We start from the raw sequence: 13,499 nt of genomic DNA on the forward strand, positions 1-13,499 counted from the left end.
ACTCTAAATTTAAAAAATAGGATCCCAGGGCAATGCCTTGGGTCTCTGTATTACTAGTCCAGTGACAGCACCACTACGCCACAACCTCCCCTTATTGTATTCTTGCATTCATCAGGCCAATCACAAGAATACCAATGTTAGGGTAAACAACAACTTTATACTGAATGGGAAGAGGGTGCTGATTGGTTGTAGTTGGACTCTGATTGGTGGACTAATTGCCATGGAAAATGCACCAGTTGATGGTGATTGACAGTTAACTGCCAAGCATTATTTGCAACTTAAACCATGCAGCTTGACTCTGATTAGTCAAGACATTGCCCTGTGGAATGAATCCATGACTGTCATTTATTTTGTTTCCCTGAAACACGTGCAGTGTGTGTAAATGTTCCTTCTGTCTGCAAAGAACAGGGCCTTGTTTATCAATGTATGTAGCTTCCAGCCCATTAAATGCTGCACACTAAGAGCCTCAATGACCATCTTAAATTGGTTGTCAGCGTAATTTTATTTAGAAAATGTTGTCCAATTGCAGAATCACATCTGAGATTGGAACTGTTTTATGTTTTGAAAACACCGGCAGGTTGGGTACAGTCTGTACCTTGTCTGTTGCGAAGAGCAGAAGGGACATGTTGTTTTATATGATCCACCAGTCCTAGGGACGTACACCCAACATACCTAATGTCACATTGGCAATGAAATTCATATACAGGCAATCCTTGGCTTCAGGGTGTTCGATTTATGACCGACGTTACATTTATTATGGGCCAGGACACATTTCAAAATTGTCACACCTTTTCAAATTAAAAATAAATAAAATTAGAGTACCCAATTAATTTTTTCCAATTAAGGGGCAATTTAGCGTGGCCAATCCACCTAACCTGCACATCTTTGGATTGTGGGGCGAAATCCACGCAAACACTGGGAGAAAGTGCAAACCCCACACGGACAGTGACCCAGAGCCGGGATCGAACCTGGGACCTCGGCGCCGTGAGGCAACAGGGCTAACCCACTGCGCCACCGTGCTGCCGCCTTTTCAAATTTATGACATTGATTTTGGCTGCAATGCCATGCCATCCTTTGTTTTTACAAATACGATTTATCTTTTAAAAAAAAATATTTTTATTGAAGTATTTGCTAAAATTTTTATAACAATAACAAACGCAATAATAATAACTTAAACATCAACATGGTAAAAAAAAAGACATTACCCACCTAACCCCTTCTATACATCCCTCAATCATATTGCACCAACTCGCCCCCCCCTTCAGAATGCTGCTTCTGCTGACATTTTAATTTTCCCCGAGAAAGTCGACGAAAGGCTGCCACCTCCGAGAGAACCCCAGCATTGACCCTCTCAAGGCAAACTTTATTTTCTCCAGCCTGAGAAACCCAGCCATGTCACTGACCCAAGTCTCCACACTCTGGGGCTTCGAGTCCCTCCACATTAAAAGGATCCGTCTCCGGGCTACCAGGGAGGCAAAGGCCAAAACAACAAATACGATTTATCAATGTGATATATTTTGTATAAGCCCAGCCAAGTTGTGAATCCTCCTGCACCCTTCTCTTACTGGGCTGGATGGTTGATACAGAGAACAGCCGCTGTGGCTTGATAGCAGATCGCTGTCTGACCAAGCTGGAGCCCAGGCATTTTGCTTGGCCAGCTACGGAGCCCTGTCGCTGTGGTCTGCCGGCAGGTGCCTGAATGCATTGGGATGAACATCTAAAATTAGATCACAATTTGCTGGTAAAAACACTGCCTTGCCCTACTGGCTGAACCAATCCCTTTGGGGAAAGCGGTTCCAACTTATGACATTTTGACTTATGATGTGGTTTCCAGGAACTACTCATGTCATAAATCCAAGGACTGCCTGTACAATGTTACCCATTTGTGTGAATGGCTTGACGGCAGCTTCTTGTTAGTGGTAAATACTACTCGTATTGCTACTGCAAAATAGCAGAGTGAAACAGCTAGCTCCACCCATTGCACAAAATTTCTGAGATACCTTGCCCTTCCAGTGTAATTTGATATTAATTGGGCACTTTTCAGGGCCAAAAGTGACGGCCTTAGGCCTGTTCTTGGGTTTGTGCGATGTACAGCACAAAATGATCTGATCAGGGTCGCCATTAACCCGCAGGGTGTCTTTGATGTGCCTCAATTCAGCATCAAGCTTGCATGGTGGGCAAATGGCCCTATTTACGAGGTTGCTGATGAGACCTACCTTACAATGCGTGTAACTGTAAGAATCCCAACGCATGTATTAGGCATGTAAGGATGTTCTGCCTATCACACAACTGAGTAATGTGGTAGATGAATTTCAGTGCCAGTGTGATGCCAGGAATGTAGGCCATACATCCCGTAGACTGGCGGATTGTTTCATACAGCATGTTCCAGCTGCTGTTCACAATGGGCAAGGTTCAGACCGTAACCAACCAGATCGTGCCTGAAAAACGCACTACACAATGTTGAACATTAGATGTGATTCCGCGATTGGACAACATTTGCTAAATAATCCTCAGTGTGCTAAAAGTTTTGCTATAACCAATTCAAGATTGTCAGTTGGGCTCACAATGTGGAGCATTTGCATGTACTGGAAGCTACTTATTTTAATATGCAGGGCCCTGTTCTTTGCAGACAGCAAGGACATGTACACACACTGTGCCTGTTTCAGCTAAGCAAAGTAAGTGACAGTTATTTGCTGGTTCATTCTACAGCACAATGCCTTGACCAATCAGAGTCAGGTTTAATGGTTTAAATTTCAAATAATGGTTAGCAGTTAACTGATAGTCACCATTAACTGGTGTATTCTCCGTGACAAGGCCTCTACCACTCCGAGTCCGCTTACCGACCAATCAGCACCCTCTTCTCATATGGTATGAAGTTGTTGTTTCCCCTGATATTGGTATTCTTGCGATTGTCCTGATGAGTCCAAGACAAAAAGCTTTGACAAAATGTCCTTTTTCAGCAAAACACAAATGTATTTCTTGAATTAACAGTAATCAGCTATGGGTTTACAGTACTTGCCAACCATGTTTCTCTAAGTGTTGAAAATCCCATCTAACTCATTATTTTTAAAATACTGCATTTCATATTAAATTAATTAAAAACAGTTATGGGGAGATGATGACACAGTCGTAATGCAGAAGCACAAGCTAAAGCCCTGGGGACATGGGTTCAAATCCCATTCTGCGATTGTGGCATTTAAATTTAATTACTAAATCTTGAACATAAAACTTGTTTCAGGAATGGGGACCATGGAACCATTGCCGATTGTTGTAAAAAGCGCATCAGGTTCAGTAATGTCCTTTAGGGAAGGAAATCTGCCATGCTTTCCTGGTCTGGCCTACATGTGACTCCTTAACCACAGCAGCGTGGTTGACTCTGTAGTGGCCACGCAAGCCACTCATTTCAAGGGAAATTAGAAATGGACAACAAACAGCAATGCTCACATCCCACAAAAGAAAAAGTTCAAATGCACATTCTGCACGTTTACCCATATTGGTTGGCTAAAATATAAGTGGTGTGGGGTGGGGGAGGGGCAGTACATGCCAGCTGGAGTAATTGGCATCTCTCCCCATGAGGAAATGTGTGTTTAGATGATGGTCGCTGCCTGGAGAACAGCTTTCAGCTCTTGAGAATGCGAGAGGCACTGAAGGCAACAAGGGCACTGAATGCTCTCTTGCTGGAGGAATTTGGTGGCCATCGCCGTGAGTGACTACTGACTGAGCTGGCCAGGCCCTGAAGGAGATATCTGTCAGACTGGACTTGGGGCATGTGACGAGGGAACCAACACAATGACAAACCTATTAGACCATAAGACATAGGAGCAAAATTAGGCCACTCGGCCCAACGAGTCTGCTCCGCCATTCAATCATGGCTGATATTTTTCTCATCCCCATTCTCCTGCCTTCTCCCCATAAACCCTGATCCCCTTATTAATCAGTTTGACCTCATCCACGCCCAGCTAAGTGTTGCAGAGCATCTATGCAGAGCAGTATTGATAGAAATGAAGTGCTGTCAGCGATCAGCAACAGGCAGAATTGCATTAAACCCCAATTGTGTATTCAGTACTTCAAGACGCAGCCTTGACTCCAGGTGAAGAGTAGTCTTAGGCAATTATGAGGAGCGGATTTGAGACTTCCTAGATGCTCATTGTTTTATGATCAGATCCTAACCAGTCTGCAGTCACACTGATCACATGGTGTGAGGAGAGACCCTTCAAGAGATGATGCCATTGCTCACATTGGATCAGCCAGTGAAAGTAGTAGCTCTTTGCCTTAAAGCAGCCATGCGGAAGTGACATTAGACACTGCATGTTAATTTCAGAAGCCTAAAATGACAATAGCAAAGGAGACATTGCAAGTTGATCAGAAGTAGCTGGAGATGACAGAACCTTTTCTATATCCTAAGCAAATTATTTTCTGGCTGTGCAGCCATCTATCAGTGGTAACCCCTTACCTAATAGGTTGTGGGACACATGATCCCCAATACAGAGAAGTTCATGATGCACGGGAGCAAATCGTGCTTTAAAAAAGTACACCGTTCACTCACTGCCAAATATTGTAAAATGAATATTTGTTTCAGTCTCTTATTTTATTGTGCATACAATAAAGCATTAGTCATACAAAAGGTAATCCAGCAAAATGGTCCCAAAGTTTTGAGATGCCCTCTGAGAATTTCCAGGGGGGGCTAACAGAAGTTGAATATATCGGTGGTCTACAGTGCCTCTGAATGTTCTGAACATAGTCTGTTACTGGTTATGGTATTGAATTGGAAACCTAGAGATGACCAGTTTAAACCTTCCCATGGCTAGTTGTGGAATTCAAATATCTGGTAATTTTGAGCTGTCACTGGGAAGTTAACCATGAAATATTTGAGACTGGTACTGTTTGGTCTTTATCTGTATTGCCGGAACCAATTTTTAGAACATTTATAATACTTTTGTAATTGTAATTTTAAGTGTTAATCAGCTACTCGGGGGGGGGGGGGAGTTGAAGCTGGTCCGTTCATGGTCGTGCTGGCATCGGTACTACATGCATATGAGTTTCTTTGGCTTTGAAAGAGTGAGAAACTCTCAGGTTTTACCGTTAACCAGGGATAATCAGAAAAACTGTTTTCATTCAGTGTTGATAGACTATCTTTTCATCTGTCCTTGTTCCAAAGTTTGGCCACAACGTGAACAACCTTTCTTCACTGATTTCTATTCCCCACTGCTCTAAATGCCTGCCCTATAGAGAGGTCAGTCCACATTCAAATATTATCCCTCCATGCCACCTTAGGTTTTCCTCATGCATGTTTTCCAAATGCCTCACCTTACATTACCTTTTAGCCAAACGCTTAAACTCCTGTTCGCATGACATGTCCAAATATATGAGCTTCCTTGACAACACGGCCTCAAGCAGGTTCCTCTTAACACCAGCTTGCTCTAGCACTCACTCCTTTGTCGCTTGGCTTCCCATAGTGCACATAATAACCATCTGGGTCCTTTAATTTTGAACCTTCTTATTTGAAGCCTCATCAGTCTTCAACTGGTCCAACGTCCACAACCTTACGTTGTCACTGCCCACACAAGGGCTTTCAGAAGACTAACTTTTGTTGTCAGCGAGATGCAATGGCAACTCCACACTCTGTTTAAGAGAGTTCACAACACCATGACCCTCGTTAAGCCTAGCGTGATTTCTTTGGTAAACTCTGCATCTAACCATGTGAATTCAAATTTGAGAGGTGTGCTATTTGCACATAGTTGTAAGCGTGATGTCCGGACTGGAACCCTCAGCTTGGTGGGCTCACCTGCTGGGTCCGATCCCAGAGACCCCAGCTCTCTCTGTTGCCTCTTTAACACAGGGGTTAGCACTGTCGCTTCGCAGCGCCAGGGTTCCAGGTTCGATTCCCGCTTGGGTCACTGTCTGTGCGGAGTCTGCACATTCTCCCCGTGTCTGTGTGGGTTTCTTCCAGGTGCTCCGGTTTCCTCCCACAGGTCCCGAAAGACATGCTTGTTGGGTGAATTGGACATTCTGAATGCTCCCTCTGTGTACCCGAAAAGGCAGCATAGTGTAGCGACTGGGGATTTTCACAGTAACTTCATTGCAGTGGAATGTAAGCCTACTTGGGATACTAATAAAGAATTATTATTATTTTTACATGCTCTCCCGTTGAGACAGTGAGTGGAAATCCCCCAGCATGTTGTAACATAAAAACCAGACCACCATCGCAGTTTTGCAATAGCTTGATTTGAAATCTGACCTACACCAAGAGAGTCAAAGTTAATATGGTTGCAACTTTCTTATGTTTTGTGACCCAGAATTGTAGGAAATTCTCAGTGTATCAACAATTGTATTCTGTTCATTTAACGTATAAACTAACCAATTTATTGACTGTGCCTCGCCCCGAGAGAACCACTCTCAAGACCACTTTCATTGAGAGAGAATCCACACAGCGCCATTTTAGTAGTCAGTTACAATCTCCAGGCCATGCTACTGTTTCCCTAAATAACCAGTAGTAAAGGGTGCACTCCACATCTTAGGGAACTTAGGGATCCACCATAAAAGTGACTGGTGATGCTGAACTCAGGAGCGTTTAATGTAAAATCCAAACATGGCTGTCGACACTTTGGAGGGAGGCTTAAAAGCTTTTTAATTCAAGTACATTAATGAAGAAGTAATTGAGAATGATTGATGGATTGCTGTGACTTCTATAAAAGAATTTTATTTGATTAATGTGCTACGCTAACCTGTGTTTCCTAAACTGTAGATCCACATACTGTCCTGAACTATGAAGGGATTTCTCTCCTAATCGTGATGGCCACCTGCAGCTACATTGCAATAGTGACTGGTTTTGGAGCTTTCATTCTTAGCTTTTTGGGATCAAGACATCCACTTTTGTTTAACTTACCAATGACGTTGCATTTTATAACAGGTAAACCTTTTCCGTGACGGCAGCAAGGCATGATTGGATTGGCTATGTCTTTTACCTGACAAGAGCGGCTGTGCTTCAAAAGTACTTACTTTCTTATAAAATACTGGGGCTATGTTTTTCTTTGAACGTTGATGGCTCATATTGCAAAGACAGGGAGATGATAGCATTTTGGCAATGTCACTCGGCAAGTAATTCAGAAGCCTAAATAAAAGCAAATTATTGCGGATGCTGGAATCTGAAACAAAGGCAGCAAAAGCTTTGACCAAGAGTCATCCAGACTCAAAAACGTTAGCTCCCTTCTCTCTCCACAGATGCTGTCAGACCTGCTGAGATTGTCCAGTCTTTTCTGTTTTAATTCCGAGACCTGGGCTAATGCTCTGGGGACATGAGTTCACATCTCACCATGGCAGCAGGATGAATTTAAATTCAATTAATTCATAAATCCAGGAAAACTAATGGGACTAAAAGCCGACAGATCCCCCGGACCTGATGGCCTGCATTCTAAAAATAAATGTCTGTAGAGACCGTGGAGCCATTGGTTGGAATCTTCCAAAATTCCCTAGATTCTGGAAAGGTCCCAATGGACTGCAAATGTAACACCTCTATTCCAGAAAGGAAGGGGCAGACAACAGGGACTATAGGCCAGTTAGTCTAACCTCTGATACTGGGAAAATGCTAGAAGCAAGGGGAATAGATATAGACGTAGGGAAGCCTCACTACATCTGTACAGGGCATTGGTGAGACCAGATCGGGAAGACTGTGTACAGTTTTGGTCTCGTAACGTAAGGAGGGGTATACTTGCATTGGAAGCAGTTCAGAGAAGATTCACTAAGTTGATTTCTGGGATGAAGGGGTTGTCTTATGAGTAAAGGTTGAGTAGGTTGGGCCTATCCTTATTGGAGTTTAGAAGAACAAAAAGTGATCTTGGAGTCATTGAGTCACAGAATTTTACAGCACAAAAAGAGGCCCCTCAGCCCATCGAGTCTGCCCTGGCCATTAAGCACCATCTATTCCAGTCCCATTTCCAGCACTTGGTCCATCGCCTTGTATACTACGGTGTTTCAAGTGCTCATCTAAATGTTTCTTAAATGTTGTGAGGGTTCCTGCCTCCACCACCCTTTCAGGCAATGAGTTCTAGATTATCATCACCCCCTGGGTGAAAAAGTCTTTCCTTAAAACCCTTCTAAATATTCTGCCCCCAAAAATAAGGGGTCTCACATTAACATAAGAACTAGGAGCAGGAGTAGGCCACCTGGCCCCTCGAGCCTGCTCCGCCATTCAATGAGATCATGGCTGATCTTTTTGTGGACTCAGTTCCACTTACCCGCCCGCTCACCATAACCCTTAATTGCTTTACTGTTCAAATATCTATCTATCTTTGTCTTAAGAATATTCAACAAGGTGGCCTCAACTGGTTCATTGGGCAGGGAGTTCCACAGATTTACAACCCTTTGGGTGAAGAAGTTCCTCCTCAATTCAGTCTTAAATTAAAGACAAGGGATGGAGAGAAATTTCTTCTCTGAGTGCCATTTTCTTTTGAATTCTCATCCTCAGAGAGTAGTTGGCACTGGGTCATTATATATCTTCAAGAATGAGTTAAGACAGATCTTTGACCAACAAAACATCCATGAGTTGCAGAGCACAAACAGGAAAGTGGAGTTAAAGCTGCATTCAGGTCAGACAATCTGATTAAATGGTGGAGCGGGCTGAATGGCCGATTCCTGCTTCTCTATAAAGTCTACTGTCCTTATCTGGTCTGCCCTACGAATCAATTCCGACATACAGCAATGTGGTCGACTCTTAACTGCCATCTGAACAAGCCACTGTTGAAAGCAAATAAGTGCGGGTTCTGCTCGTGATGCCTATATCCCAAAAATGGATAAAAAATAAGTTCCATGCATGGGTTCAGGAAAAGTGTCCAGACCTCACAGTTTGATTGGAATGCTGGGCAATAACGCTCACCTGAGACATGGCACATGTCGCCAAGAGTATGCACTTGGGAGCTGTGAAGTTTTCACATAACTAACAATGCCAATTCTTTATTATGATATGGAGATGCCGGTGTTGGACTGGGGTGAGCACAGTAAGAAGTCTTACAACACCAGGTTAAAGTCCCAACAGGTTTGTTTCGATGTCACTAGCTTTCGGAGCACTGCTCCTTCCTCAGGTGAATGAAGAGGTATGTTCCAGAAACATATATGTAGACAAATTCAAAGATGTCAGACAATGCTTGGAATGCGAGCATTAGAAGGTGATTAAATCTTTACAGATCCAGAGATGGGGTAACCCCAGGTTAAAGAGGTGTGAATTGTGTCAAGCCAAGACAGTTGGTAGGATTTCGCAGGCCAGATGGTGGGGGATGAATGTAATGCGACATGAATCCCAGGTCCTTATTAGCAATAGCATTCAGCTGTGAAGCTAGAGGCTGCTCACAGTCGGAGCCCCCCCCCCCCCAGGGAGTGGGCCGGTTAGGTAGCGAACTGATTCATGCCGGCCGTGGATCTCAAATTGGCTATTTCCGCTACCTCCCACTATTTAACCGGCTGTGGTAGTCACCACTGATGTGTATATATTGTATATAGAGGATGTCGGTGTAGGTGCTTTACGGTAAGTCCCTGTACTACAGGTATGGGGGTAGTTCCCTGCCTGCTGGCTCCGCCCACTAGGCGGAGGATAAATATGTGTGCTCCTCGTACAGCAGCCATTTCGCCAGGTGCTGTAGGAGGCCACACATCTTAGTGTAATAAAGCCTCGATTGCATCCAACTCTCGTCTTTGTGTAATTGGTCGTGCATCAATTTATTACACTAAGTTTTCAGAAGATGGACCGCCGCATCAAGCCGGATCGCCTGCAGCTGCATCCGCAATCAGACAACACCAAAAAGGACTTTGAACATTGGCTAGCCTGTTTCGAAGCAGACATCGGGTCTACACCAGACCAAATTCCAGAAGCTCAGAAGATTCAGATCTTTTACACACGGCTGAGCTCCAACGTTTTTCCACTTGTCCAGGACGCGCCGACCTACGCAGACGCCATGGCGCTACTGAAGGAAAACCACGCTTAGCGGACTAACATGCTCTACGCCAGGCACCTCCTCTCCACGCGGCATCAACTTCCTGGTGAGTCAGTGGAAGATTTCTGGCGTGCCCTGATTCCCCTAGTCAGAGACTGTGACTGTCAGGCAGTCTCGGCCACGGAACACTCGAACTTGCTCATGAGAGATGCTTTTGTTACGGGGCTAGGGTCCGATTACATCCGCCAGCGCCTCTTAGAAGGGGCCACGCTCGACCTCGCGGAAACCAAAAAGCTAGCGCTCTCGCTTACGGTCGCTTCGTGCAACATCCAGGCCTACGCCCCAGACCGCGCAGCCCACCCCTCCTGTGCATTGTGGACTCCGCAGATGGCCGCCCCATTGTGGATCCCACCAGCGACAGCCCTCAGCCAGCCCCACGCCTGTGCCGCGCGGCAGCCAACCACCCCGGGGGCCCCAAATGGTACTTCTGTGGGCAATCCAAACACCCCCGATAGCGCTGCCCGGCCCGGAGCGCCCTTTGCAAGGCCTGTGGCAAGAAGGGGCACTTCGCTGCGGTGTGCCAGGCCCATTTCAGTCGCCGCTATTGTTCCAGCTCCCCCCACGTGCGGCCAGTGGTCGCCGCCATCTTCCCTTCCCCGGATCACGTGCGGCCCGTGGGTCCCGCCATCTTATTCGACCCCACCACGTGCGGCCCGTGGGTACCACCATCTTGTTCTCCCCAGGATCGTCAGGGGCCGCCATCTCGTTTTCCCCACGACACGTGCTGCCTGTGGGCACCGCCATCTTACCAGGACCCATGCCCCCCGGGCACCTCATCTGGCCGCGCGCCACCCGCAACTGCCGACGACCAGCCGCGTCTCGCCTCGGTCACAATTGACCAGTCTCGCCCACACAACCTGGCAACGGCTTCTACCAACGTGAAGATCGATGGGCACGAGATTTCCTGTCTGCTGGACTCCGGGAGCACCAAGAGCTTCATTCACCCCGATACGGCAAGGCGCTGCTCCCTCACGGTACACCCCGCTAACCAGATAATCTCTCTGGCCTCCGGGTCCCACTCCGTTGCGATCCGGGGGTACTGCATCGCCACTCTCACTGTCCAGGGCGTGGAGTTCAGCGGCTTCCGCCTCTACGTCCTCCCCAACCTCTGCTCTGCCTCGCTACTCGGCCTGGACTTCCAGTGCAACTTCCAGAGTCTAACACTGAAATTCGGCGGGCCTCCACCACCCCTTACTGTATGCGGCCTCGCGACCCTAAAGGTCGAGCCACCTTCCCTATTTGCAAACTTAACCCCGGATTGCAAACCCGTCGCCACCAGGAGCAGATGGTACAGCGCCCAGGATATTCATCAGGTCTGAAGTCCAGCGACTGCTTCGGGAAGGCATCATCAAGGCCAGCAACAGCCCCTGGAAAGCCCAAGTGGTAGTTGTGAAAACTGGGGAGAAACACAGGATGGTCGTGGACTACAGTCAGACCATCAATAGATACACGCAGCTCGACGAGTACCCCCCTCCCACGCATATCTGATCTGGTCAATCAGATTGCACAGTACCGGATCTTCTTAACTGTGGACCTGAAATCCGCCTACCACCAGCTCCCCATTTGTAAGGCGGACCACCCATACACTGCCTTTGAGGCATATGGGCGCCTTTACCACTTTCTTAGGGTTCCCTTTGGCGTCACCAACCAAGTTTTCCAATGGGAAATGGAACGAATGGTTGACCGGTATGGGCTGCGGGCCACTTTCCCGTACCTGGACAATGTCACCATCTGCGACCACGATCAGCAGGACCATGACACCAACCTAGCCAAATTTCTCCACACAGCCACTCTCCTCAACCTAACCTACAACAAGGAGAAGTGCGTGTTCAGCACGAACCGCTTAGCCACCCTCGGCTATGTGGTCCAGAACGGAGTTCTGGGGCCCGATCCTGACCGCATGCGCCCCCTTATGGAACTCCCTGTCCTCCACTGCCCCAAGGCCCTCAAACGATGCCTGGGGTTCTTTTCGTATTACGCCCAGTGGGTCCCAAACTATGCGGACAAGGCCCGCCCACTCATTCAATCTACTCTTTTTCCCTTAACGTCCGAGGCTCACCAGGCGTTCAACCTTTTCAAGGTCGGCATCGCCAAGGCCGCGATGCACGCGATCGATGAGACGTTACCATTCCAAGTCGAGAGCGATGCATCAGACGTAGCTCTAGCTGCCACCCTCAACCAGGCAGGCAGGCCCATGGCGTTTTTTTCACGAACCCTACATGCCTCCGAAATTCGGCATTCCTCCGTCGAGAAAGAGGCCCAAGCCATTGGGCCTCTTGTAATCTCGGGATTACTCCCTGTGCCACGTGCCAGTGAGGCTAGAAATAGGAAGATAGAGCAGCTAAACACGTGGCTAAACAGCTGGTGTAGGAGGGAGGGTTTCCGTTATCTGGACCACTGGGAGCTCTTCCGGGGCAGGTGTGACCTATATAAGAAGGACGAGTTGCATCTAAACTGGAGAGGCATAAATATCCTGGCCGCGAGGTTTGCTGGTGTCACACGGGAGGGTTTAAACTAGTATGGCAGGGCGGTGGGCACGGGAGCAATAGGTCAGAAGGTGAGAGCATTGAGGGAGAACTAGGGAATAGGGACAGTGGGGCTCTGAGGCAGAGCAGACAGGGAGGGGTTGCTGAACACAGCGGGTCTGGTGGCCTGAAGTGCATATGTTTTAATGCAAGAAGTATTACGGGTAAGGCAGGTGAACTTAGAGCTTGGATTAGTACTTGGAACTATGATGTTGTTGCCATTACAGAGACCTGGTTGAGGGAAGGGCAGGATTGGCAGCTAAACGTTCCAGGATTTAGATGTTTCAGGCAGGATAGAGGGGGATGTAAAAGGGGTGGCGGAGTTGCGCTACTGGTTAGGGAGAATACCACAGCTGTACTGCGGGAGGACACCTCAGAGGGCAGTGAGGCTATATGGGTAGAGATCAGGAATAAGAAGGGTGCAGTCACAATGTTGGGGGTTTACTACAGGCCTCCCAACAGCCAGCGGGAGATAGAGGAGCAGATAGGTAGACAGATTTTGGAAAAGAGTAAAAACAACAGGTTGTGGTGATGGGAGACTTCAACTTCCCCAATATTGACTGGGACTCACTTAGTGCCAGGGGCTTAGACGGGGCGGAGTTTGTAAGGAGCATCCAGGAGGGCTTCTTAAAACAATATGTGGACAGTCCAACTAGGGAAGGGGCGGTACTGGACCTGGTATTGGGGAATGAGCCCGGCCAGGTGGTAGATGTTTCAGTAGGGGAGCATTTCGGGAACAGTGACCACAATTCAGTAAGTTTTAAAGTGCTGGTGGACAAGGATAAGAGTGGTCCCAGGGTGAATGTGCTAAATTGGGGGAAGGCTAATTATAACAATATTAGGCGGGAACTGAAGAACCTAGATTAGGGGTGGATGTTTGAGGGCAAATCAACATCTGACATGTGGGAGGCTTTCAAGTGTCAGTTGAAAGGAATTCAGGACCGGCATGTTCCTGTGAGGAAGAAGGATAAATACGGCAATTTTCGGGAAC

The 13,499-nt window shown here is 47.1% G+C and overlaps 1 protein-coding gene across 3 annotated transcripts in view; it reads left to right on the forward strand.

Annotated features, from left to right (window-relative positions):
* The window catches only part of LOC140409257 (transmembrane protein 127), a 43,802-nt gene that overhangs the window by 21,368 nt on the left and 8,935 nt on the right, over window positions 1-13,499 (forward strand). For all 3 annotated transcript variants that reach the window (XM_072497596.1, XM_072497595.1, XM_072497597.1), the window contains exon 2: window positions 6,746-6,910. In XM_072497596.1, coding sequence (XP_072353697.1) covers window positions 6,746-6,910 — 165 coding nt within the window. The remainder of the gene's footprint in view (window positions 1-6,745; window positions 6,911-13,499) is intronic.

Source organism: Scyliorhinus torazame, chromosome 3 (assembly GCF_047496885.1).
Source record: "Scyliorhinus torazame isolate Kashiwa2021f chromosome 3, sScyTor2.1, whole genome shotgun sequence".
NCBI classification, from domain to species: domain Eukaryota; kingdom Metazoa; phylum Chordata; class Chondrichthyes; order Carcharhiniformes; family Scyliorhinidae; genus Scyliorhinus; species Scyliorhinus torazame.